We start from the raw sequence: 27,839 nt of genomic DNA on the forward strand, positions 1-27,839 counted from the left end.
CTCTTACATAAATAATATATTAGGCATCCACTGGGAGAAGAAGCAGCTCTGTCCCTATGTGGCAAGAGGATTCTTTTGGTCCATTTTTATCTTATTTTCTTTTTCTTTTTAAACTCTTTTTTTCCCCAGGTATACACTGTAAGTCATACCATCTCAGACCACATTCCTCTTCAAAACTAACCATGAACTATTTTATTAACTGTTAATAAGAGAAAGTTGAAAAACCTGATGCAGAAATCCACAGAGCTCACTAAGGCCCCTCAAATACATGGATTTACCAGCAGTCTCTCAATATTAGCATATTTTCTCCTACAAAATAGGATTGAAGTGGTTTCATTTAGATGGAGTGTAGACAAAACTGAAATAAAGGATTTTTAAAAGATTTTTTAACTTGAAAAGAAAACTGCAAAAGATTCAGATATGTGACTATACTGGAAAATAGAAAAGATTTAATTATGGAACATGGATTCTGGCTGATTTGACAATTAAACCTAACAACAGAAGGGATTTATATTAGATATAAGAAGACTTTCAGGGCAGTGAGAATTGTTAAACATTTTAATGGAAGGTTGTGAATTCCCTCTGGAAAGGTCTTTAATGGAGGACAAATTCTCTCCTATCTGGAATGGATAAAAAACAATCTCTGAAAGAGAGGAAATGAAATGAAGGTCGTTTTGAGGTCACTTGCAGTCCTGAAACTCCAGGTAAAATTCTCCCTTCCCATGGGTAAATAACTGTACAAAACCTCTAAGGGATTCACTTTGGAAGATTCAGGAGAAAACACTTGTTAAGCAGGTGATTCAATTCAGAAAGTATTTATTGAGTGTCAAATATTACCTAACTCTGGGGAGACGTCCACCCCAGGAGGGCACATGTCTGAGCAGCAGTGTGGACAATGGACAGGGAACACAATTATTTATTTCAGTTAATTTTTTTAAAAAATCTTTGAGCTCCAGTCAGCTTTCTGTAACTATTTCCTGAACTTGGTGACCTCAAAAATCCTGCAAGAGCTGGCTGTCACATGAAATTTCTGGCATTATTCATGGTATCCCCAGATCTTTTTGTAAACAGAAAAGGCTCTGACAGTGTTTCTATACTCTATTTCCTTTTCTAGCCCAAACTTGGATGGATGGAGCCTCTTAAAGTATCATCAAAACACTGGTTATAAAATGCTAGCCAAATCTGGGCTCTTGTGCTATACTCCCTTGTTGTAGAGAAAAAATTCAATGAGCTCAACTCTAGAGATTCATTTATATTGAAGTCTTCAGGAACGTGAGGATTTTTGTTCGTGGCTTATAAGAAAACCAGAGATTCAAGGAATGGGTCTTTAGTATCACCAGGCTGAAGAGAGTGAAGAAGAGAGAACAACCATACAGAGAGAAGTATGGCTTCTCCTCAGGTTTATTTTCAAATCTCAGCATGTCCCAGCTGAGGAGGAAGGACAAAGTTCAGTGGGAAGACAGGAAACCCAAAAGGATGCCAAAGTAGACACAAAGAGGGGCAAGAAGTGAATTTATCACAAATCTTTATCAAATTCTAATTTTAAATGGCACATCTTTTAACCTTTTCTTTATTGCTTAAAATCATTAAAGCTTACAATTAATCACTAAAAGTATAAATGACCATATATGAGGATTATTTTTTTAAATAATGAAGAGTATAAAATTTTTAAATACAAGAGTGGGAGTAAGTTTCGGAATTACATTTCAGCTTTTTCTTGACATTATAGAAGTGAAATTTAGTTTTTTAAGTTTCATATTCTGAATTGGCTTGCTATAGCTTTGGAAAGATGAGTCAGTCTTTTAGACTCTCGCCCCTCTTCACTCTCATCATGACAGACTTGGATTAAAGAGCCAGCCAAAGTCCAAATCTCCTATTTTTCTCACCCCTTCATGATTAAATTTTTAGACACACACTCTTCTGAAGTCAAACCAGATTTTCTACAATGAAAGTGTCAGTAAAATCTCCTGGTAACTGTGGTACAAGAACAAATTGTGGTGATATACTTCACATTTCAAATGACTGTTCATGTTTACCTATACTTATTATTCTATTATTAGGCTTCACATTTGCATGGTTCATATTATCCTCACATGTATAAACACTTGTACTGAGATTGTCTACATAATCAAGAATACAACAGTGAATACTACAGTTTGAAAGGTTGGAAACTAGCCATAGAATTATGGTGATTAGTTGTACATTTTTGTACCATTTGCCTCAGACATGGATGTCACTGTCCTTCCCTTCCTCCCTCCCTCTTTTTTTCCCTATCACCATGTTTTTTCCCCTGATATCAACCTGGCCAAATCTGGGTACTCTGAGTATTAAGAACTATCCTTAAGGCACATTGGTTTTTCAAGGAGAGAAATTTTTGTTTTTCTTTTTATATATAATATAAGAGGAAGCCATGAAGTTTTAGACTCAATTACCACAGCATGAAAATAGGATTGTTTTCTTGAAAAAGTAACGAGTTGATAGCATAGCTCTGATGTATAGGATCTAATTAATAGATTATTAAATAAGCCTTATTGGAAAAATGTTTCTCACCATATATTTATTGAGTTTCTATTCTGTGCCAGGTACTGTGCTAAGCACTGGAGCTATATCAATAAACAACACAGACATGAATCCTGCCCTTGGAATGTGAAATCTAACAAAAATTATCATCATTCATTCTCAAATTTAGTCCACAAAGTTTAAATCTATCATATTATTTAAAAATATGCATTTTATTAATAACAAAGTACTCATGGCTAAATTATTCTCAAGGAGGGTTCTCTCAGGGAGGCACCTGTGAGTACTGAAAGGGATAATTCTATTGTAATGAAGGTAGCAAAATCCAGTATGCCAAATTTTATAACATAGAAATGAGCTCCAGACTGAAACTTGGCAGATATGAAAAGAGTTTGTATAGTTATTTATATATGCATGATTTAAATGTCTTGGGACAGCCAGCATGTCTGGTCCAAGGAGTCTGACTTCATCCAGATTCAATCCTGATGAAAGATTCTTTTAATTCAACATGTTAATACTTTGTATATGTGTGCATATGTGTAAACACACATAAATGTATGCATAAATGTGTGTACCTCTTCCACAGACTTCCTAGTTTTCAATGGCTAAAATGAGGTGACAAGGGGAATATCACAAATCACAAAGCTTTATGCAAATATCTATGAGCATATGGAATCAACCACTTAAGAAGCAGCCGAAGTAGTAAATTCAGACGAGTTTCAGGGGTGTATAGATATCCTATTGGAGAAAGTTGTGGTCTGAGAAAGATTGGAAGAAAATTTGAAATCAACCCCAAAAGCAATAAGGATTTTAGTCTGCTTGACTCTTTCCTAGCTTTAGAGAAAGAAAATGTGTGTGTGTGTGTATTGTGTCTTAGGTAAATGAATCAAGGTTCAGCAGCAAGACCACTCTTCCCTCTTAGCTTCCCAGTGTGCCTCATTAGGGATACAGTGTCACAGAAGTGCCTATTTTAAGAAAGTATGAGCTTCACAAATGCCCACTTTATTAAAAATATGCTTGGAATGCCCTTGTTTCTGAGAAATGCATTTGCTTCCTTGACAGGACTGGAAGGTGGTTTTTCTGTAAATGATATTCCTCTAGAGCATCTCTCCATGGGGACACTTCTTCAATGACTCCCTTTGGCAATAACAGAATCCATGAGGTTGAATCTTCCTTGGGCAATGCTGCCTTTAGTGCATCTCCCAAAATGACATAAATATTTTCAGCCTTGGCTTTCCTGAATCTGACAGAATATAACAGGAGGCTCCTGTTATGGCAACACTTCCCCAGGGTGCTGAGGTGCTTAAGAAAGGCTGATGAACGGCTAAAGAACCAGCCCAAACCCATCATGTTTTCTCTGCAGATGTACCATCTAAATATTTAGGACTTTCTTCTTTCTATCTTAGCACAAAAAGTTCATGAAGAGGGCGGAAATAATGTTCTTGCAAGAATTTTACCTATTGTAGAGAAGAGGATATGGGGCAACACTGAGCAGGCAAGGATCAAACGCTGACTTATTTACTTATTTCTTGTGGTAGTTATTGGTGCAGCTCAACAAATATTTCTAGTTTTCTGCCTTCCAGCATATAGTAGGAATGCATTTCCCCATTCAGTTCGGAGTAAGGTGGAGCCATGCGATTCGTTTGGGCCAGTGATTGAGAGGAAGTGACATGTGTTTCTTCCAAGTAGATTTAGTGACTAGAGTGAGACCCTCCAGAAGTCTCTCTTCTCTTTGCCACATTGAGGGAATATTTAAGAGGGTGGCTGGTCCATGAGTGTGATTCCTGGAGTAATAGCAATGTAAAGGATAGCTCATAGCCAACTTGTGACGGACATGTAGTATAAATACATGAGAAATAAATCTTTGCAGGTTTAAACCTTTGAGATTTGGCGGTTGTTTGTTATCTCAGCAAACCCTAGCCTAACCTGACTGAGAAACTAGTTCTGTGTCTTTCAGGCTAGCCACTTAACTGTATTTCAGGCTCAGAGTACATGAAATGGGGAACATAATCCATGATCATTGTGAGCATTAAATACAATAATGTACATAGGGCACTGACATAGTCAAATAGTAAGATTTGACCAATATTAGTTTTTTTGTCCCTCTATCCTACTTCTGTCTCATAACACACACACACACACACACACACACACACACACACACATACTTCCCTTCTTATCAAATGGTGAAGTAGATAACATCTGCGTCCTTGGTCCCTTTTCTGGATTTCTTCCCTCTACCCACTCCCCACTCTATCTTCCCTTCTCAGTGTCTTCCCATTTAAACTAGATGTTAAAATTGGCATTTAATTCAATATTATTCTCCCCCTCCCCATAGATTATCTGCATCCAGTAGAGTACACTCTTTTTTACCACAAAGAAATGAATCTTAAGGATGGGATTTAAAGTTAGACATAGTAGTAAAACAAGGACAGAAAGGAAGGAGGTTAGTGAGTTTATCTGTAAAAGCACTATGATTGAGCTTTGCCTGCCCCCTGCCCCATCCCCAGCCAAGGCTCACCAGCCTATTCTGAACAGGTACCTGGACTTCCTTTGAAATAACTAAAACATTATTTATGTACCCTTCTAGCTCCACCTCCCTGCTTTAGGAATATATGCATGAAATCCTAACAAGCTGTAAAAACTAGAATGATAATAAAGACGAAATATTTGGATTCAATAGCATATATATCTTATGCACTTCCTTGTAGTTACAGTTACGATAACCAATGTCTTCCTGATGTAATTACATGAAACATTAAACCTAACATTTATCCTTTTATATTAAGACCGCTTTGTCAATGACAATACTTGGTTTTCATCTTTAAACTCTGGTACTTATTTTTGACAAAATAAATAACCCCCAGTTCTTACCATGGCTGTCTGTAAAGTTTAATCACACATCATATAACTTTTTTTCTAGCTTCAAACCAGATTAGCTTACATATGAATATAACCGCTACAAATAAGTAATTTAAAAATAGGAAATGCTAAAAAGTAGGTGAGGGACATTTCCATTAAGTCACTGATCTGAAACATATCTATATAGTGTTGAGCGGTTCAGGAGCCAAAGGTGGCAGTGAACCAAACGCCCTTTCTTATAAGAAACTTAAATGTTCCTCTAATTTATTTTATAAAAACCAGAAAGAAATCTACAAATATGTAGAGTTAAAGCCAAATATCTCAGCTTAACATGGGGCGGGGGGGGGGGAACACTGCAACATTCACATCTAATTAATAAAAGTCATTTTTCAAAAGCTAAAGGGCTGAAATTTTCACAATTTAATCCAAATTTTTATTAGCAAACTCTAATGATTATCCTGATTGCAATTAATAAACTCTTCCAAACAGGTCAACTCATTTAAGTGCTATCTGTAATCATTTGGATTTTAATATGACGGGTTATTACTTATTACCGTGAAACCAAGTAGCACAATGAGATATTGATTACTTCTAACCTTTAGATCCAAGGATTCAAGAAAGGTATAATAGGGGAACATTCTTCTTTCTTGGCTGGCAAATGTATAGCCTTCAGGAGAATTCAAATGATTCCCATTGGCCAAGTAGATCCAAGATTAGTTCATTCTCTGGGCTGACAAGAAATGATGATGCTTTTAAAAATAACACCCAGCACGTATCTAGTGAAGTGTTACATTTATATAACCAATGGCCTCAAGATGTGCTTCACATCACAGCAAATCTCAGGCTGTTAACCCTTTACCAAGTTTTGTTTGTGAAAGTATCTTTGTTGGAATGAGATATTAAATATAATAGCTTTAATTGGAATAAACTCATCTCATTAAACCAAGTTCTCTGGTAGGTTCCAAAAGGCTGAACACAATCACTGGCCACTGTTGGCCACTAGCACTTCTTTTGGTTTTCTTTTTTCCATGACAACATTTAGAAATAATTTTCACACTTGTGCCACTGAAAAGCAATGAGTTCTAGGTAGAGTCCAGCAAAACTATGGGCAAGGGAAACATAACAGTTATGTGTTAGATTAATTTGCAGAACACTTGGCATTATTATTGCCAAGTTGTCAAATTGCTCCAAGTTGTTCCGGAAGGTTGTTATTAATAGTATGTTTTCTGAGGAAAGTTCTGTCTACTTTTGGAACTGCATTTCTGTTGCCAAGGAAACTCCTTTAAGCACAGTTTTCTAGGAGCACACTGCTGCTTTTGTTTGCCAGTGTCCTATTCATATCATCTAAGTAAGCGTTTTATATGCTCCAGCCTGCAGTCCCAAATGTTGAAGTTTTAGCCCATTTAAGTTGCTTTTTCAAACATAGCTAATGCCTGCTATGACTTTCCTCTCCCTTTATCCCCGCTTCTCTCTCCACTCTCCACCCAAAGCCCCTCTCTCCCCGCCTTCTTCCCACTCTCCCTCCAACATGCCCAAATCTTACTATTCAAGGTTTATTTTTTTAAACAGTTGCATTAGGAAAGATAGTTTTCACAAGTTTTTGATGAATTAACTTCAATTTGAATAATAATTCCATAGGTTGTAGCATTAGTCCTTCAAGTGTTAATTATCTTTTCACTCTAAAATTAATGTAGTCATTTCCTACTGACTCCTCTACCCCATTTACTGAAGTGCTGAGGAAAACATGTCATTGAGTCCTGAGCCAGCCCTGTTGTTGTGATTAAGCGTGGTCACATGGCCCATCTCTGCCAAAAGGAGGGCCCTGAGAAAAGGTGACAAAGACAGTGATTTCCTGTCAGCAAAGAGTAAGACAGGGCTGTCTAGAAGTGATGCAAATGAGGGGAACTTTCCCCACGGCTTGTTTGATCCACTCTAGGCCAGAGCAGGCCAGGCCAGGGAGAGAGGGAGAAGCACAATACAGCAGAGGCTGCCCAGAGAGCCAACGCACCTTCCGGCCAGTGGCTCACCCGCCAGAGACAAAAACTGCTGGCGGGGCTTCCCTTCCTTGCCCCTCTGCACACAGAGCCAGCTACTTCTTGGCATACTATTCTCTTAACATCCTTCTTTTTTTTTCCTTTTAAAAAAGCAATGAAAATAGGTATTATAAGCTCCAGCATAAATAGTGTTTCATATATTGTTCAGAAACCACATCCATCTACTTTTTCTTCTAAACATTTTCAGGATAAGTTTTGCCCTTTCTCAAAAAAGAAAAGAAAAGGAAAGAAAAAAACCATATACATATATTCAAGTATTCAGAGCAAACACTGATTAATCAAAGCTCAAGTTAATATGACAACTAATCTAAGAACTTTTTGAACTTTAATAAAAATGGAACAACAAATTCACTTCTAGATAGCAGTGGAGGTGGTCTAGGGTTTTCCATTCCGATCACTTTAAAAAAGATTAGATAATGTTTTTTGAAATATTATAATGATTTTAAGCATATTCTTCTTATCTTAATAGAGTTTTAATCTAACATACAATTAAGCTCTACAAATAATCTACTGGGAAAGAGGTAAAAAATTATCATTAGGTTCTTGTGCCTGATATATCTGGTACATTTTTACCTTGACGGCTTCAATAACTAGTAATTTGCTTCATTTTGAACAATCAAGGTAGAAAATTTAAGTACTGAAATTCCAATATAAGGCCTAATTAACAGAATTTAATTTTTTGACGTGTACTTCTATTCTTGTAAATTTTTTTAATAAGTTCATGGATTTTCTTCTATTTTAATCCTAGCTACTATGACCTGGACTATGAACCAGCCTACCATTACATTTTTAAGAGCTCAAGTTCAGTCATAAAGGTATCAAGCCACATCTGAAATTATTTAGATCAATGTAGTCCAGAACAAAATGAAAGAGAACTATTGTAGAGGGTTGAATTTATAAAATATAGGGATAGCATGATTAATCTGTTTTCTATGATTGGTTCATAGCTATGGCATCATTTGGCATCATTTTGGCATCAACAGTTATAAAATAACAAGTCAACTATGTCCCATTTTTCTTCTTTTACACTGTATTTCTTATCCCCCAGAATTTCTTATCTCATTCCATACATGTTTCTTTTAAAAGTCATAATGCTTGTCTTATAATATACACCCAAATTCTCTAAAGTAACATTTTCTCCTTTAAAATTTAGCCCTTTCTTGAATCTGGCTTTTCTTCCTGAAACAATTCTTCTTTCAATGTTTTGGTTTTAAAAATTTGTTTGTATTTGATTTTTTAGCATTTTCTTATTTATTCATTCATCTACCCATGATTTTAATTTACTCCTTTATTCTTTTCTTTCTTTGGTTAACTTTGAATTAACTAATTTCAACTGCTTTTCCATCTCTTTAACGTTTATATTTCTTTCTCATTTTACTAATAACCTCTTCTTTTCCAATATATAATAACGATGTCCTTTCATTAATTCCATCTGGTCACACTACCATTGAAAGGAGCTACCTATGGGCGAGAGCTGTGCTAAAAATCTCTAACCATTACCTGGCAATAGAGTCCGAGAAAAAATAACTAACTCATTTGCCAGAAGTATTAAGTTCAGAAATCTACTTGTAAGAAATATTGTGGTTAGGCATTTCTCTACTATACCATTCTAACCCCTTATATAAAAAAATCCTAAAAGAAAATATCTTCATTTCTAAGTATCAAAATAAACAATTTCTCCAAAGGAAGTATAATGTTTTTTCTCATGGAAAATGTAAATTTAGCATTTGACCACATTTCCTTCTTTGCTTTCACTACCAGGAAACCCAGAATAAACTTTTAGGATCATCTTTAGTAATTGTGTAGGACCTTATAGTCTATGTGCCTACACATTAACTCTTCTCACAGAAGTAGAATCCAGCTTACATATATTTTCCCAGTTCTGATTTGTACTTATATATTAAAAATATTTTTATTATTCCCCTGTGAATTTTTATAAGTTCTTACAACCTCAAACCAATAACAAAATAAAAATGCAATTAATATGTTTAGTGAGCATTGTATTATATAGAATGAATGGTTCTTTTCCTTTCTCACACAGGATATATTTTTACAGATATGCCAATGGAGAAAGATAGAGGACACTTGCATTTTTCCCATAAAAGCAGAAACCATGAGTAACCAACCCTCTAAATTAAGTATAGCATCTTCAGTGTAAATTCCCTGAAAGTATACAGGTCTTGGTTGAAGTGAGTGTTAATATTGTTATTTTTTTTTAAGCTGGAAGGGTTATTTTTAACCCCTGAGAAGTAATATAATCTAATATTTTATTGATGAGCAACAGCTAAGCCATTCACTCAAGGAACAAATCTATAAATGTGGTGTTTTAGTGAGCTTCACACTACCTGAGAACAGCTCTTGTTTAATTATAACAATAATCACCAGCCTACAACTTCTGAATTGGGCCCTTGAACTTAACCCTTGAAACCCCACACCAATCCAGGACGGCTAGGGGCTCTGTCACCTGTGCTCTGCAGGAGGCAGAGAACAGCAGTGCCCTGTGGCAAGGAAAGAAGCCCATGACAGGGCACAGCCTCACGGCACTCCAGAACCAGCTGCGCCTGCTGCAGAGGGCAAGGCGGCAGCAACAGCCGCTGCCTGGCCTCCAGCTCTCCCATCATGGAGATGCTTCCAGGCCACTCAGTCTATAAAATATATAGGATGGGGGAGGAGGTGTCTTGAGCTTCCCTGAACCCAAGAATAATGCCACCTTTGATCTGCAGATATGAAAAAATGAAGCTTTTCCTTTGCAAGTGGGTTTTAAATATTTCTCCATTAATAGTTAATGCACATGCAGACAGCTCCCTGTGATTATGAATTCTGGCTTCGTAACGCTAGTCCAAATAGGAGCTGAACTTTCAAAATCATGGTGTTACTTTTGACAAATTAAATTGTCCTACTTAGGAAGGTAGCAGGAATGAAGAGAAAGAAAATGAGAGAGTGGGAGTAAATTCTCCTTGGAGCTGATTCTCAGATTGAGGAAGAAAAAGACGAGAAAAGACTACATTTGTGTTTTCTAAGCTGATACTGCCAATGTTTATTAGAAAATAGCTTCAGAAGGTCCCCATTCTGAGGCTGAGCCAGACCGAAAAGGGGGAAGGAAAGACATTGGCAGTATGTCTCACTGTCTCCAAACAAAGAAGAAAACATATTAAGGGAGTGGTTACTTTTTAATAAGAATCAGGTTGTTCTAATGGCCCTGCAGTTTAAAACGAATCAGAAAGAAAATGATCTTAAATTTCTAACAATCTGAAAATAACAAGAAATGTCTTAAACAGATAATCCACTTTACAGCCCACTGTAATATTAAGGTTCTAAATTATGTGAGGTTGTATCTATGTATTCTTTGCCTGTTAAACCTAATTCTCTTCCTTTAAAAGTTCCTTGAATATTTTGCTGGTTTGGGGTAACCAAGATATCATAACAGGTGCTCCGCTCAGGAGGTCTGCTGAATGAATAGTCTGGGGTCTTTATCAGAAGTTCCATATCTAGGAGTTACGGTCACATGATTTTCTAGCAGAGACAAGAATAGAAAATAAACAGGTAAAGTCAGGAAAGGTGGTGTCTAACGTTGAAAATGCTAAAAAATCTTCACACTCACTGACAACCATCTTACTATCTTTTCTCTAACCTAACATCTCCAAAGGTGATTTTCAGGCATCAACCTAGGACTAAGTAATGCAGAATTGGGGTCTGGGCATGCCTATGCATACCAGGAAATCAGCTGAAAGATGAAACAGAGAGAGCCCCACCCCAGGGAAAGGAGAACAAAAGTTTCAGATTCTACGATAACAGGAATAATGATTCTGTTCTGATCTACAGTTCCTGGAATTTTACCATCACTCAGTTGAAGGTCTCTCTTAAAAGTTTTTCACCCTCATTGTTTACATTAATAGCAGGGATCATGAGCTTCAATCCCATCCTTAATTGTTTTAACTCAACAACTATTAGTTCAATATCAACCATGTAAGGTTCTTTGCTTAATAACAAAGCATACAAGGGCAAAGCAATTTTCTTGCTGTTATACAAGCATTTTAAGAAATGAAGATGGGTCTTCCCTGGTGGCGCAGTGGTTGAGAGTCCGCCTGCTGATACAGGGGACATGGGTTCGTGCCCCGGTCCGGGAAGATCCCACGTGCCACGGAGCAGCTGGGCCCGTGAGCCGTGGCTGCTGAGCCTGCGCGTCCGGAGCCTCTGCTCCGCAATGGGAGAGGCCACAACAGTGAGAGGCCCGTGTAAGGCAAAAAAAAAAAAAAAAAAAAAAAGAAAAAGAAATGAAGATGATGTAGATAAGTTGAGGTAGATTGAAAATGCTATGAAATGAGTTGGGTGTCCAACTGAGTTGTCACAATGACTAGAGGAACATGAATAACAAATGTCCTGTAGTGGAAGGAACGGTTGCACAAACTAATAAAAAACTGTTTTGTCCCAAATGTCAATGGTACCCTTGGTGAAAAATGCTGATGAAGCATTGGTAACTTTTAGGGCCAACAAATTTTAAGATTAAAGATGATTAAGGTAGACTCAAATGGTGTTGAAAGCCTAGAAAGGCCGGGGACCAACTGAAAAGCTTTAGTCCTTTAGGGGTCTCTGATCAACCGGCTCCAAACCTCCTTCGCCCAAGGCATTAGTTTTGTTGATTCCTAGAAAAGCAGATTAGAACAGAGAAATGGGACACTGAAAATGTTGACCTAACCTAAGAATCCCTGGGGATTCTTGGCAAAGACCTGAGATTAATTTTCTTCCCTCAGTTTTTCTAATTCAGGAGCCACCCCAAGTTCTAAATGACTCCTTCATCAATATCCTCAGGATTGCTTTGGAGGTTTCTAAACGTCTGGAATAATTTGGGAGCTTATATAAAGAGAGACCCTCTACAAACCTATAGCACTGTCCTTGGTTTCTAACATAATCTTTAATTTGTCTACAAGCCTAATGCAAAATCAGTGCTAGTCTAGTGAGCTTAGATATGCTGAGCATCTGAAAGAAGAAACAGAGGACATGAGTCACAAATGAAGAGCCCCAGTATAAAAATGTTTGGAGGGCTTCCCTGGTGGCACAGCGGTTGAGAGTCCACCTGTCGATGCAGCGGACACGGGTTCGTGCCCCGGTCCGGGAAGAACTCACATGCAGCAGAGCGGCTGGGCCCGTGAGCCATGGCCGCTGGGCCTGTGCTTCCGGAACCTGTGCTCTGCAGCGGGAGAGGCCACAATGGTGAGAGGCCTGCATACCGGAAAAAATAAATAAAAAAATAAATGTTTGGAAAAATACTATAATCCAGAAGTACTGACTGGGTGGAATAATGGCCTTCAGTATGCCAGAATGGGAATTCTCAGGCAGAGCACTTACAAGGAAACCACAAGTAAAGGAAGAGTGCACTTTTTGTTCAATGTCTTCTTATTAATTGTGATGTAAATTATATGAATGTGATTTTGACAAAGAATAGCACTGTTTCTAAAAAAAAATAGTGGTTTATGTGCAAAATACAAAATGCATCAAGAAATGTTATTTAGCATCATGGGTGAAATAAAATCTGAGATAATGGCTTATGATTAAATAACTTTTGTATTTTTTTTTCTTTTTTGGCTGGACTTTTAATGCTTAAGTCTTAGGAATGAAACAAATATTTTTGTACCATTAAATTAATATAGATTTATAGGCACTTTTCACACATAATTCTTGATCCCGGCATGAAATGCGAAATCACCTGGCTTTGGTTACATTAGGTTGAAATTGTTACTCTAACAATATGTGAGGCCAGAAGATGGTAGCTTTGTGGGTAATGTGGACAGCTATCCATATAGGAAACAGGTAGTAGTCAACAAACATAATTAATGTTGGACAGAATTCTTTAGGGAGTAAAATATCACCTTTTGCTGAGTCCCTAGGGGGCTTATATCTCCTCTTAACTAAGATGATCCCCGAAGGACACTAATTAAAGTCTACCAGACCCTTGAAAATAAATCTCTCTCTTTAGAGGAGGTAAAATTTAAAATAATATATTAAGGAAAGGTAACTTAAAATGATAAAAATTGGAGAAGAAAGAAGACAACTTTTATTTGACCTTGAATGTACTTCTTATTCTATAAGAAATTTTAAAAAGCTAGAGGGTAGCTGTTTCTTGTCATTATACTGTTGCTGATTCTGTGGTTAGTTATTAATTTTATTTTTTATGATTCACAATCTGCTCTTTGAAATATGCCATATGCTCAAAGCAATTCAAGGATGACAACTGTCAGAATTACTCCAATAAAAATTGCCTAAATGAGGAAGATTTACTGCAGTCTGATATTTCAGTGAAAAGTCCCTCTACCCTCCCCAACTGCTTTTTCAGACACTGAATCTTACAACCATTTTTTTCAGTCAAAATCTCACGGTTGTTTTGTAAGAACTTCTAAGACTATTTAAATAGAATTGGTAAAACACATTAAGCTAGGGGTGAATTAACAGACATGGAAAACAATACAGATAGTTATTAGATGGATTGCCTACAATCAATACGTTGAGTACAAAGCCAGTTTTCTTAAATCACATGCAAATGCATTGACTTAATTTGACAATGTCTGCGCTACGTAACACCAATAAACATTAAATTGGACAAGGCCTGTACCCCGGAAGCAGCAAGCCAAACAGAAGGCAAATTTCTTTTATCTCTGGAAAGATCTGAGGGGTGGATAGACTCCACCTGAGTACTCCAATCAAAACACATTTTGTTAAATGTTACCAACCCATTTATCCTTCATTTTGTTTCAGTCTACTTATTAATGCAGTTTCATTTATTGCTATTCATCTTGAAGATAAACCTTTGTCCTTCTATAGAATTACACCAAATAGAATGTGATAAAGGGAACTTTCTTGCAATTATGATGTCCATGCAGCCTGTCAGCACACAAGGGATGGAAATGAGTTTGGGGACAGGGAAGGGAATTCTAATAGACACCATGATACATACAATGAACGCAAAAGATATCCTGAGAGAAAGACTTGTCAGGCTAATCAGATCTTCCACAGCAAGGTAAAGGCAAGAAGGGTAGCTCTGACCTTGTAAAGATGCCGCTGCTGCTCCTCTGACATCATCAGGTCGTGACTGTCCATCACGAGGGACTCCATGTCAATCAGCCAATCCCAGAGCTCCTGATATTCTGAATCAAAGTCCAGAAGCCTGAAGATAAGGCACAGAATGTATTATGCATAAATACAGTGTAGTTGTTCAAATCTCATATTACAATAATATATTCTTGAAAACCTGTGATGTTCCTAGGTGATACCTGTAAAAAGAGAAGGAAAAATTCTCTGTGTGGTTAAACAGAGAGCAAAACAGGAACTCAAGCTTGTGACATAGCCATTGCTTAGATTTTGAAAACATAACCTGTAATTCTGATGCTCATACCTGAGACATATCATGGCTATTTCCATTTGTTCACCCTTTCTGAGGACTTGCAGCATTTGAACAAAATTATTACTACTATGTCCTTGAGAAAGAGCATTGCCATATTTAACAGAATGAGAAATGGAGGGTCAGTGCCTTGTGAAGGTTACACAGTCAAGAACTTGGGGTAAAAACAGCACTCTAAACATTCAAACCCCTTTCTCTATGACTAGATTTTCCATAGGTATTGCATCGCAATACCTTCATGATTAAGAATACTAATTCAACTAACTTCTCTAAAATGATCACAATATACTATCATATCCAAAATATTATTTTCTCTGGGAAGTGACTCAATCATTTATCTGTCCCTCCGCTGTCTATCTGCCTATCTCTGCAAACATATGTCCTACATATATTGTCATGGATGAGTAGCCAGCATTTCAGCTTAACACTCAGGGATAGGCTTGAGTGACTCTGGTAAGCCAGTGAGAACCAGGGGCAGATCCAGTATGAGACAGGTGTTCCCCACAGACATGTAGGAAACAAAGGTAAGGACAGGAAGTCAAAACAATGAATATCTGAATAGCCAGCAATCATTAAAATTCAAAGGAGGATCACTGTGGTTTTCAACAAAATAAATCATTAGAATAAGGAGCTTAAAAGGATTAATGTGATTCTCTCTTGAAAGCTTGGTGAATAAGTAAAGCTCAGATTCTTCTAAAACACTGTGATCAGAAAATGAAAGCGCAGAATGAAAAACTATGACTGTGTCCTTCTCCCCAAAATCATCCCCCTAAAAGAAATCCTAGAGTCTTGTCAAACTCTAACTGAGCAAAACCCTATCAGTACTAATGAAGCAGCAGCCTCAGGTATGAATCTGAATTTATCAAGTGAGCATTTTATTACCACCTTGTTCCTGTCTCTATACACGAAATGACTGCTTTCCAAGAAAATGAACATCCACTTTTCATAACTTACAATTTAATCTTAATAGATTTGTCAAAAAAAATTAAGGTGTGTCTGGTGATGAAGGAGACTAGATCTAGAATTGTCTAGTTTATTTTAATTACTTTACCATAATTATAAAGCTTCTTGATTAGAACCATAAGTGCCCAGGACAAGGATTATCATTGGCTAACACATAGAATTAATTAATAAATGTTTACTAATGCCAATGATGGGTATAGGTGATGTAGCCGAAACCTTTAGTAAGGCTAGAGCAGTGCTTTTCAAACTCTAATGTGCATATGGCAGAGCTGAGGAGCTTGTTGAAATGCAGATACTGACTCAGTACTTCTAGGGTGGGGCTGAGATTCTGTATTTCTAATGAGTGTTGGCAACTAACAACGCTGCTGGTCCTGGGTCTCACTTGGAGTCGCAAGGACTTACAGCATACGTGTGAAATCTGAAATAGTATCCCATTTCAAAATAGTACCAAACAAGCCAAAACCACTGCAACAGGGACAAATAAACCATCAGCCTTTCTTTATTCATTCTGTGAGTGACTAATAAGGAATGACTAATAAGCATTTGCTCACACGACGGGCACAGTCATTTAGAAATACATCCTGAATTATGTTCATTGTTTTTCTCTCCTGGCACCTCCCACATTTTGACCGTAAAGACAGGGGAAAGGTGGAATGCTATCCCCCAAATTAGGAGAGTATGATCCTAATACTTGCATACAGGAGAGAATATCCAGGGGAATAATAAAAGCAAAGGGTAAAGGAAAGAAAAAGCTCACCCCTTCCATCTCAGTGGATTTGGAAACTAAGAACAAAATAAAGGTAAGAGGAGCAGGTGCTCAAATGTGTGTCTGCCCCTGTCTTGGCCTAAGACCTAAAGGGAAAGCCAAAAGCACCAGGATGTCAGCTCTGTTTCCTGCTAGGAAGTCTGGGAGATTGCCTTAAACAATGTCCTCACAATAACCTGAAGTGGGGATGTTGTAGTCAGAGAGCTGTGGTCAGGACTCCCTTTGCTACCCTGTTCTCTCATCCCCCATGAGGAGACTGTTCTCTCATCCTTCCATGAGGTTTCTTGGAGTTTAGCTGGTGAACTTGACAGAGGTGTTGCCATGGCAACAGAGACACAATGACCCCACCCCCACCCCCCACCCCTGCAAGGAGAGCCAGGGGGGCCTCTGAAGCCAGACCTCAGGGAGTTGGCTGGGCCAGTGAAGGCTGAGATGAGACTTAGTCAGCAGGAAATACCTCCTGACCAAGCCAAGAGATAACAACACAGCCACAGCCCTCTGTCGGGAGCAACCTCATAATGTCGGGGGCAAGACCCATTTCACTGAACACAGCCAGCCTGCACCCAGGGGCCACATTAAGCCAGGGGGCCTCACTGTACCTCAGAATCACAAGGTCATGTAAGCCCGCTATATGCTCAGATGTCATCCTGCACAAAAGAAGGGAGAGGAATAGGAAATCTGAAAAACAGCATTTATCCTAAGAGGTTGTTCCCTAAAGAGAAGGTTAATTTGTTAGGAGAGGCTACAAGCATTTTGTGTAAGAGCCTGAACTCTGATCTTAAAACCAGGTTTTTTTCCCTTGCTGTACCAGGGAAGTATGTATTTAGGAAGTCTCATAAATTATCAATCAGTAAGAGATGATAAGGGAGCCTGTTTTCTTTTCTATACGTGTATGATTTAAAAAGAAACTTTGATTATGACTAAACAATTCAAGGGCGAGGTATGAGTTTATCTTTGTATCCCTAATGCCCAGGATAGTACCTGGTAAATGATGATGAATGAATGTAGATAATGAAATCAAAAACTTTTAGTAGGACCAGAATGACTTCAGAAGAGCAGTATGTGATAGAGATAATATCTCATCCCCAAATGCCAATACCAACCAGTGCAATATAGACAGACTTCATTGGTTCTGAAGGTGAGATTTTGCCTTCAGTGTACAATGGTACATTTGCTTACTTGAAATGATTATATGCAGTACATTCTCAATTAATGTGAGTTGCCTTCCCATTCCTCTCACATCCTGCTTCTATATTAAAAATTAAAGGAGGTTTATGAGTAGATTTTAAATAGATGAAAACTGCATATGGGATGATAAAATGTTCACAATCATGGAATTTTTTTTACTAGCTCTTTAACATGTCTTTATATCCATTGAGCTGTTCCCTCCTATTATTCTCCCTATCAAAGGACTTGGAACAAAAGCCATTTCTTCTAGTTAAATGTACCTTTGGCTCGTTCTCAGATGGTCTACACTGGAGACCAGTGAGTGGTGAATGAACCTAACACAGATACACTTCCTCCAGTCTATTCTATTTTCATCCTAGCTGAGAATATTTAGGCTTGAGTTTGTTAAATATGGTAAATGTTTTGGTACTATAGTTTGTTTCATTAAGTGTAGAATCGGCGCTAGTGTTTTCTAAACAACAAATTCTCATAAGGTCCTAATACTGAAGCCAAAAACTTTTTTTTTTGTGGTACGCAGGCCTCTCACTGTTGTTGCCTCTCCCGTTGCAGAGTGCAGGCTCCGGACGCGCAGGCTCAGCGGCCATGGCTCACAGGCCCAGCCACTCTGCAGCATGTGGGATCTTCCCGGACCAGGGCACGAACCCGTGTTCCCTGCTTCGGCAGGCAGACTCTCAACCACTGCACCACCAGGGAAGCCCGACAAAAACATTTTTTAAGCATTTGTGCCTGATTTCAGATTCTTTGCCATGTGTTAATTCACAGCTTAGAAAAAAACCTGACAGTTTTCCAAAATTAGTGAAATCAAATACATAACTTTGTAGCAAATCAGAAATAAATTACTAGAATTTCTTTGTTGGTTTTTTTGAAACCTTCTGAAATGACTACAATTTAACGTGCTTATTATATTAGGAAAATCCTTGGGTAAGGAAGTAGCTTACTATCTTATGTTTATATTACCTGCAAAGGTGTGCTGTATACTAGTGATTTTATAAAAGATGTTTTCCAGGGAAAATGCCAGCTACTATACAGGAAAACAAAATAGATCATAGATGAGTAAATTTATCAGGGGTAGCATAGAACTAGTTAACAGTTCTACATCTCTTTGAAGAATATGCTGATTCAATCAGCTGAATTCAGAACCAGGTACTTTTCGTTGAAGTCCCGGTGACAAATGCTCTCTTTTTAAAAGGGAGAGAGAGGTGACTGAAATTGTGGCAAGTAGTTCAGAATCTTATAAAGGCTACAAGTACAGGAACTACTCTTTTGGAGGGATTTTCCTTATAAAATTTTCTTTGTAAATGTGCTTGGGTTCATGTCAACTCATTCACTCAAATATATAATCTCCTAGATGTTAAAAGGTCTCAAAGCACACCTTTTCAGTACTCTATGAATATGTTATACTCTCTATGAAAATGTTACGAGGCAGACTTGTATAATACTCTAAGAAGGTGTTATAAATCATACACATGACCAAAATGCTATTCTTCCGGATATTTCCCCTTTAAGTTGCCACATACCTGAAGGATTCACAACAAAAGAGCTGGACATTCTATTGTAGGTATGATATAACCAGTTTCGGGGCTTTAAAAGCTTCATCATGGTATGAGGAGAAAGCCTTCTAAATCAATGTCAGTTTTTGTTAGACAAATACAGAATTATGTGTTTATTTCATGGTCTGAAATTCTAATAGAGACAGAGACAAGACTATGGAAAAATAAATATGCAATTTTTTCTTTAGAGTTTATTTCTAAATTTGGGCTAACTACTATGGTAATTGCCAAAAGTATTTCCCAACATCTTGTTCACCATTTTCTCTGTATTTTTAAGGTTAAAAAAAGATTCCAGGGCCTTTCACCATAGAAATAAAATACTAACAAGCCTGTTCAGTATCATTTTTCTGCAGATTGGATAGCAATATATTATTTGTGAGGCCGGCACAGTCTAAGAAATGATCCTTCCTCTAAACCCTGGTGGGAGTTATGTTTGACCAGCTAAGTGTTTGAATACATAAATGCATTCAGCCTTTGGTATTTAAAGTGAGCATCATTAACTCAACATTTCAACTTAAACTTTGCTTAAAAGATAAAGTTTCACCCAAGTGAAATCAATGGGAGGTGTGTGTGAATATATGAGGTTCCAGCTTGGTCCACTAAGGAATTTTGATTAAACCAGACACCAAATGAAGAAATCATCAAAATAGAGCAACTATTAGTTGAAGAAAAAATAATACTAAAAAGCCCTGGAAGTTTTTCTACCTAAGGCTGAGTAATACATATTTTGGAGCATGTAAGAATCCATCTTTTGTAAACTGAATGGTTCATTTCACACCAACACATCCAAAAACACAAGATAGGTTCCTGAGATACCAGCTTGTCTATGTTGGAACTTCTGTTAAATGATCCAATTTTCCTAGCGTCTTTAGCATATTGATTCTTTCCCCAAATATTCACTAAGTGTTCACTGTTCATTTTATTTGCTCAAGGAAGTTTGCCTCTGGTTTTCAAAAATGACACTAAAGGTAATGGTAACAAAATCTTGTAAAAAAAATAGTTTAAGAATATTACTGAAGTAAAATACTAATAATAGATTAGAATTTCCTATTATCCTCTATTCCATGTGTCACGTAAGCACAGAAGGGAGATACAAGAGTGGCACCTAGCCCAATCATAATATCATTAAAGAATAAAATTTAGCTTTCCAGACATGATATCTGATATGCACAGTTGCATGTAGAATCCCTTTCCACTCTAAACATATTAAAGTGTGGACACTAATTTACAATTTTGAATGAAAATTCATGAGCCACTTCCTCATGAGAAAAGCAGCCTGCCTTTGCCATTAATAAATAAAAAGGAATATGGAGTTCTTTCCAGCAGTAATTTTCTCAATTCTCATATATACCCATGTACATATGAAAATGTCTAAGAAAAGTAAGATCAACCCTACAGATTTGTTAATGACTGGCCCCACTTTTTCATGGTCTCATGGACAGTCTGTCCATAAACACTTGCTATTAAAATAAAAGCCATAAAGCAAAAAAATTCTAACCTCCAGGATTAGCCATAAAATTAGAAATATTAATGTAAATTTCTAGACGTATTTAGAGGATTCTGTTAGGCTGTCAGGAAGTCAAATCTTTCTCTAAATTTTCAGATAATACACTGGACTAAGTTCTAGCCAAAAAGCTTGAAAACATTCTGAAGAATTTAGAATCAGTAGTGATTCTAACACAAATGGGAGAACCTATACGTCCAAAGACAAAGCAAGAGATGATGTTTAAAAAAAAAAAAGATATAAACCTTCCTATGTCATTGTCTGTGTGTTAGACGGGGCTGGATCCAGACTTGCTACTGGCACACTGGTGAGCATTGGGCAGCTCAGCCTTTGGTAAAAGGTCTACTCCACCCTAGGCCTCCCTGTTTTTCAAAGATTTAAGAAGCAACAGAGAATATTTACCCTCAGGGTTAGGGTAGGAGGTAAATAACCTAGAAATAACTCTCGGCCACCCAATCCCTAACAAAAACCTGGTGGCAGACTTAATATGGAGTCCTCTCCCAAAATGACTTTGTCTATCTCCTCCATCAAGGCTGACCCTGGCCACAGAGTGCTATGCTCAGACTACAGGTTCTGGTTACTTGTAGAACGGCTCTCAGTGAATTGTGCTTTGCCATCACTTCTGCAGCTTACATCAAAAAACTGCCTTGGGAATTTGTTTTCTCTTATAGGGATGTAGTATCACAGATGCCTATCTTCTCCTTGAAGAACTACAGGAGAAATTCCTCTCAGGACTCAATGGCATAAGCAGCTGTTTCCGCAGCTTTATATATTATTTTTAATCTTAGGACACTATGAATTTTCTGATGGATGAGATTTCACTCTTTTCTTTGGATGTGGAAAGCTTAGAGCCAAATCATTGCCCTTCTTGAGGACATGCATAGAATATGCATTTGTTTGTTTTCTTACACATGTTTTACTTTTGCTTAACTTACTTCAGTCAAATATTTATTCTATTTTATTGTAAATATTTTTGTAAGTTGACTTAAATCCTTTGTGAAAGACATGGGGGAATGCATAAAGGAATAAATTTTAAAGAAAAGAATTAAGCTCTGCACATTAAAATGAGGTAGATTAGATTTGTCTTAGGTTCCCTCATACCTCTGTCCTTCTTCAACAGACCCCATAAACTCTCCAAAGCAGTACAGAAATTGTTTGAACATTATTAAGATGGAAAGGATATATATATATATATATATATATATATAAAATTGTTGACTTTACCGTTGTTAACTTTGAAATAATACTTCCCCAGAAATTATGCCACTACCTCTCTGGTTTACCCTTTGTTGGCTCCTGGCATGGATGGCATTAGATTACTGAAGTGGAAGACTGTCTAGGTCTAAAATTAGTTCAATGTATTTGCACATTAGAAGGATATAATATCATGATCCCAAATGAATACATTTATACTGGTGAGATTTTTTTTTCAGCCCAGAAAGACCTATTTTAATAATCACATAGTGCCTAGAATGTCAGTTTTTCAGAAGGTAGTCAGGCACTTTTGGCTCCTTTGACTGCAGGCTGTGTTGAGATCTTACTGTTCAATAACACCACAGCACAAGAGAAGGTGCAAAAAGAACCGGAACTGAACACTGAGCAGCAGTTCATTCGTTTAAGACAGGGGAAGAATCAGGGGAAGAAAATAGAAATGCAGGGTGGAAATAAGATCTCTTTGGGCTGTCTAGTGATATATCTGCAAAAGTGTTCTCAACATTGGCACACGTAAGAGATAGTACTTCATTTTATGGCTGGTGTGTACCAAAAAGAAAACATTTTATGTAGCAATGTTCCAAAAACATCCATTGAGCAGAAATTCCAAATTGTCGTTTTTTTTGTGTGTGTCTTTGTGTGTGCATGTGAGAGAGAGAGAGAGAGAGAGAATATGAGTGAGCATGAATGTTCATCCCACTGCACAGAGATATTTTTGGCCTTTTGCTCAACAGAAAACTAGAACGATCACCCTGCTGCAGTGAAATCCAGGGGTGATTATATCGCTTCTCAGGTAGTTACAGTCATTCAGTGTATCTTATTGCTTAATTAATTTAGAGTCAAATTTGATCTTTAATCAAGCAATGTTTTAAATAGTGATATATTTGTTTTCATCTGTCAGTATCATTCCTCTTTGGGAGTGTTTTTTATATATGGTGTATATATATATATATATATATATATATATATATATATATATATAAAATCTGTGTATGTTTTCACACTGATCCAGGGATACTTCTCTTCCTAAAGGAAAATGGACTCATCTTTCCTGATGAACGTTTAGCCTTTTGTCTAATTAAAATTCACTGAGTTCAGCCTGTTGTGCTTGGAAATAACCTATATATACTGTTTGTATTTGGAAGTAAAATTTACACTAAAACCTTACAGGGTGAATACTCCTGTATTCTTACACACAGAGCATAAACCTTAACTACATATCCATCTGTAGACATTGCCCAAATTCCCCTACAACCAGAGGAAGCCTGGCATATGACTAAGACTGAGGTATCTTCTAGAACTTTACCACAAGAACAGAAGTCTCTAAGAGCTCCCTTGGGATTCCCTCCTGATCCCAGGAAGCAGAGTCAGGAAATATCTCCATGCCCTTCTGCTTCAAATTATTATTTATGGTAACCCTTAATACGTGCGTGCGTGCACGCTCACACACGCACACACACACCCCTACATACACACCTGAAATCCTCACCCTCATTCTACCTGACCTTTTCCTAATGGCTAGTATCTATGCATCTTTTAAGACAGCTCAGATGTTCCCTCCTCCCATAAACCTCCCTGACCCCTTCTAGCCAGGCTGGATTAGGCAAGCCTCCTAAGTATCCCCATAATACCGTCTATCTGGAATTTTGACCATCATTTCATAAGGTTGTATCTGAGTGTCTCTGTCTTTCTCCCTCACTAGACAGTAGAGATCAAGTCATATGTATTTTTTCCATTCCTAGCACCTTATACAACTCCTTGCAACATAGTAGTTGCTCTGATGCATATTTCATTAACTGATTTTTCACATATCTATTACATTCCAGGTATTTTAGAAATTTTCTTATTGATTATTGTAGTTCTATGCTGCAAAAAGCATGGGAAGTAGACTGGGATAATAATCAGTCTACTTAATAATAGGAATAATAAAATAATAATAGGAATAATAAAATATTACTATTTTACAGACTGAGATGTTGCATACTGAGGAGGTTAAGTGTCTCAATCAAGGTCACACAGCTAAAAAGTAGCAGAGTGCCAACTTGAATCCCAATCTTTAATTTTTAATCATGTATGCTCTCCTCCTTTAAGAAATTAGACTAGAATGAATGTATGACCGTCCCTAAAAATAAATGTTATTGTGCATTTGGAAGCAATCAGAGCAGACCTAATGCATTCTAATATCTAGGATCAGGACATGTTGCCTGCAGCTTTAAGACAGAAAATAATAGTCAACTGTAGTCCTCAATTCCTGCTAATCAAGATATCACATGGAATTTTCAATGGTGTAGTTTTTATTTTAGAAGACTTCTATGATAGAGCCTGAAAGAGTCTAACTGAAAGAAATACGTTCCTATTAGCCATACCTTTTAAAACGAGCATTCTTAGAGATACTGTTATGTCTACCTGGGGTAGATTTTATGGGATAGACTACCACAAGGTAAGCTCCTAGCTTTCTTAGCCTCTACCACCTCATAGTTACCATACTGTCCTTGTTGATGGTTGAGGAGCCCAAGACACTCCTGAGCTCCAGACCTGCTTCCTGGGCATTTCTACTTAGATGTTACGCAGATCATAAAAAGAACTATGTCCCAAACACTCAGCTTCTCCCCGCCCCCCTGCTCCTCCCTTTCAGGGGAGGAGATGTCTTAAATGCCCCCCATCCACTCAGTGACCAGGGCCTGTCTTCAACGTCCTTCTTTCAGTTTCCATTCCTGCTGTCTTATTAGCTCAGGCTCTAACTATTTCTCACATGGATAACTGGAATAGCCTCTTAACCGATCGCTGTCTAGTATTGCCCATGGCAATGTATTCTCCCGACTGCTGACAGAATACTGTTTGAAAATTGCCAGTCCAGTCTTGCTGGGATCCTTGGCTGGTTCCAGCTGTGTGTACACACTGTCTCCTTTGTGGGAGACACTCTGGCTGTCACTTCTGACCCGGGCCATCCTCCATGACACTTCTCCTAGCAGGCGTTCCTGATTGACATGCTCCTGCCACCCTTTGGGTCCCACTGTCTCTACATCCCCAGTGCCTAGTAGAGTCTGCACTTCCTAGTTGCTCAAGAGTTATTAAGTGTTGAATGACACGAAAATCATTTGAATCCAAATCCTCCTAGTTTCCTTCTCCCCCTTGAGCCAGCAACTGGAGCATCAGAGTGGTTCCTTTTTCTCCCTCATTCCCCTCAGCCAAGGTTTATCGACTCTTTCTGGCTTTAGCCTCCAATCCTGTCTCCACTTTTTCCATTACTGGTCTCCGCCCCCAGACTTTCCAAGTTAGTACACGTGGAGTGGGACCCAGAATTTGCATGTCTAACAAATTCCCAGGAGATACTAATGCTGTTGGTCCAGACTTTGAAAACCACTAAAGCAATGGTTCTCAACTGGAAGTGGGCATCAAATACATCTTGGGCCACTCCTGCCTACTGAGTCAGAAGTTTTAGGGAGGTGAGACGGGCAGGCATTTTTTGGCTTAAAAGCTGCATAGGTAATCCTGATGCACTATCCTGGTTAAGAACCATGAACTCAGTGATTAACTCTAGGATCTGGACTTCACTTTCTTCCTAAGCCTTATTTTTCACCACCCCCCTCCAACTTTCTACCCTCCTCTCCAGTCATATGGAACAGCAGGTAATCTAATGATTCCAGACCTTTGCTCCCTCTCTCAGACCCCCAGATCTGTTTTAGTTATTCATTTATGCATCAATGCATTCACCGAGCACCTAGCACATTCCAGGGTGCAGGGCTGAGTGTGGTGAACATGACAGGCACAACCCTGCCGCATGGAGTCTACACTGTTCGCTCTGAGCTTCTCTGGCACCCTCTGCTTCCCCTTCTTCCTCATTGCACAGGCAAATACTGGCTTAATGCTGCACTCTCTTGCTAGACTGTTTCATGAAGGTAGGGACTACGGTCTGTCTTTGTAAGTGCTCAATAAATGTTTGTTCAGATTAAATTGCAAAACTCTTCCCCTGACCTAGGCTTCTTTTGAAAATCATCTCCAGAGTCCTCTCTTTCTGCTGTCTTTCCTGACCTGCTCCAACTCCCCCTACTGCAGTCAGCATTGAGCTTCGCCTTCCATAAGCCCTGATCCTGACTCCAAGCAGATTTCTAACTCAGCACTTGTGATCCTTTACTACATGTTGTTTACAGATCTGGCTCCTCCTACCAAACTGTGAGTCCCTCAAGGGCAGGGACCATTTCATCTCTGCACTTCATATAGGAAGTATTTAATAATATTCATCAAATTAATGAATGAAGTCAATTCTGTTTTCACTTACCACCTGCTTTGCAATGTTTTTGCCCAAACTTCCTTGTGGCTTTAATGAAATTGCCTTAAGACTCTTCCATTTTTCCATAGTAGGAAGATACAATAATTTAAATTTTATACAGTATGGAATATGCATAACATGTGTTTTAGGGGGAAAAATGTTTATCAAGGGTCTGAATGAAATTCTCAGAGAGAGGGCAAAGTGTAACTTTATGGGTTGTCCACTGCATCATGACCCAGGACTCTGAGTTGAGGTCCTGGACAAGCCAGTCACCCTGTCTTTCTGCCTCTCAGTTCTATCATTTATAAGCTGAACAAAAGACATGGTTTTTAATCTACACTAAGTCTTGACATGGATGCTACTTAATGAATTAAACAAGATTTTGAAATTCATTAGAAAAATGAAATCAGATAACTCCTTGATAGAAAGAGGTGTTACAGAAAGAGATGGTTAAACTTTACAAAGTACACAAATTATAAGTGTTCTTGACAAACTCTGCTCAGAACATCATGCCATGCACTTAGTAGGCCTTCAGTGGATACTTACTAGATGAAAGACACAAAACAATCTATAAGGTTTCATTTAAATCAGCCGGAATCAAAAGTACCAACCTGCTCCCACTGAGAATCACCAGTGATTCAAGCATTGTATGTCTCTACAGGAAGCCATGGTTTCCCACTTTGTGATGCAGAAGCCAGTGCCCAGAGTCCCCCACAGAGGGGCACACTCTGTTACTACAGCTCACACACGTTCACATACTTTTGGGGAAATCTTCCCACTGCACATATTCATGACTGCTAAACACACATTTCACAGTTGTATATAAGCTGTGTTAAATCACCTTGATGCACACCTTTTCGTCAAGCCAGAAAGGTTATAAACTCATTTCTAAACAATACTTTGGTTATGCAAAATTCTTAGAAATTTAAGATCTCCATTCAGTCTAGCAGCTGAGTCTTCCCTGGAGTAATCTTATACATTTTTTAACTACATACTCTTCTTCGCATGCATGTAGGCACGGGGAGGAAATGAAAATATACAAATTGTATCACTAACTTAATGTTCTCTTTAGTAGATTGGATATCTATCTGCATATGGAATGAAGACCCTAGAAATCCCACACTATTCCCACAATTGCTTATCGGAAACAATGCTCATTCTATGTAACAAAATGAACGGTTAATGAAGTTTATGTATCATCGGAGCAGATAATTTTACAAGGCTGTGTTCTTAAGGCTTCAGAATTAAGGATTCAACTGTGGGAGCAAAGAGTCTTAGGGGCAGGACACCCCAGATAACCTCACCCACATACATTTCTCAAACAATGGTTTTCTGTATATAAACAGAAAATAGAAAGGAGTATATGCTTTTTGTCCTTAGTATTGAATAGCTGCCTTTTCTTTAGCATACTGTTAAATTTCTACACAATGCACAGCCCTCAGCACCCTAAGGAGCATAAACAAAGGATATCAGGCAAGTTCACGTACTCCCACTTTACAGAACAATGCTTGCTGTTAACTAAGCAATTCCCAGGGCAGATTTATGATTTGTGGAGCCCAG

The 27,839-nt window shown here is 38.0% G+C and overlaps 1 protein-coding gene across 1 annotated transcript in view; it reads right to left on the minus strand.

The window, feature by feature from the left end:
- The window catches only part of AKAP6 (A-kinase anchoring protein 6), a 496,794-nt gene that overhangs the window by 110,811 nt on the left and 358,144 nt on the right, over positions 1–27,839 (minus strand). The window contains exon 9 of the mRNA XM_065872063.1: positions 14,472–14,592. Coding sequence (XP_065728135.1) covers positions 14,472–14,592 — 121 coding nt within the window. The remainder of the gene's footprint in view (positions 1–14,471; positions 14,593–27,839) is intronic.

This window comes from Phocoena phocoena, chromosome 2 (assembly GCF_963924675.1).
Source record: "Phocoena phocoena chromosome 2, mPhoPho1.1, whole genome shotgun sequence".
Lineage (NCBI taxonomy): Eukaryota > Metazoa > Chordata > Mammalia > Artiodactyla > Phocoenidae > Phocoena > Phocoena phocoena.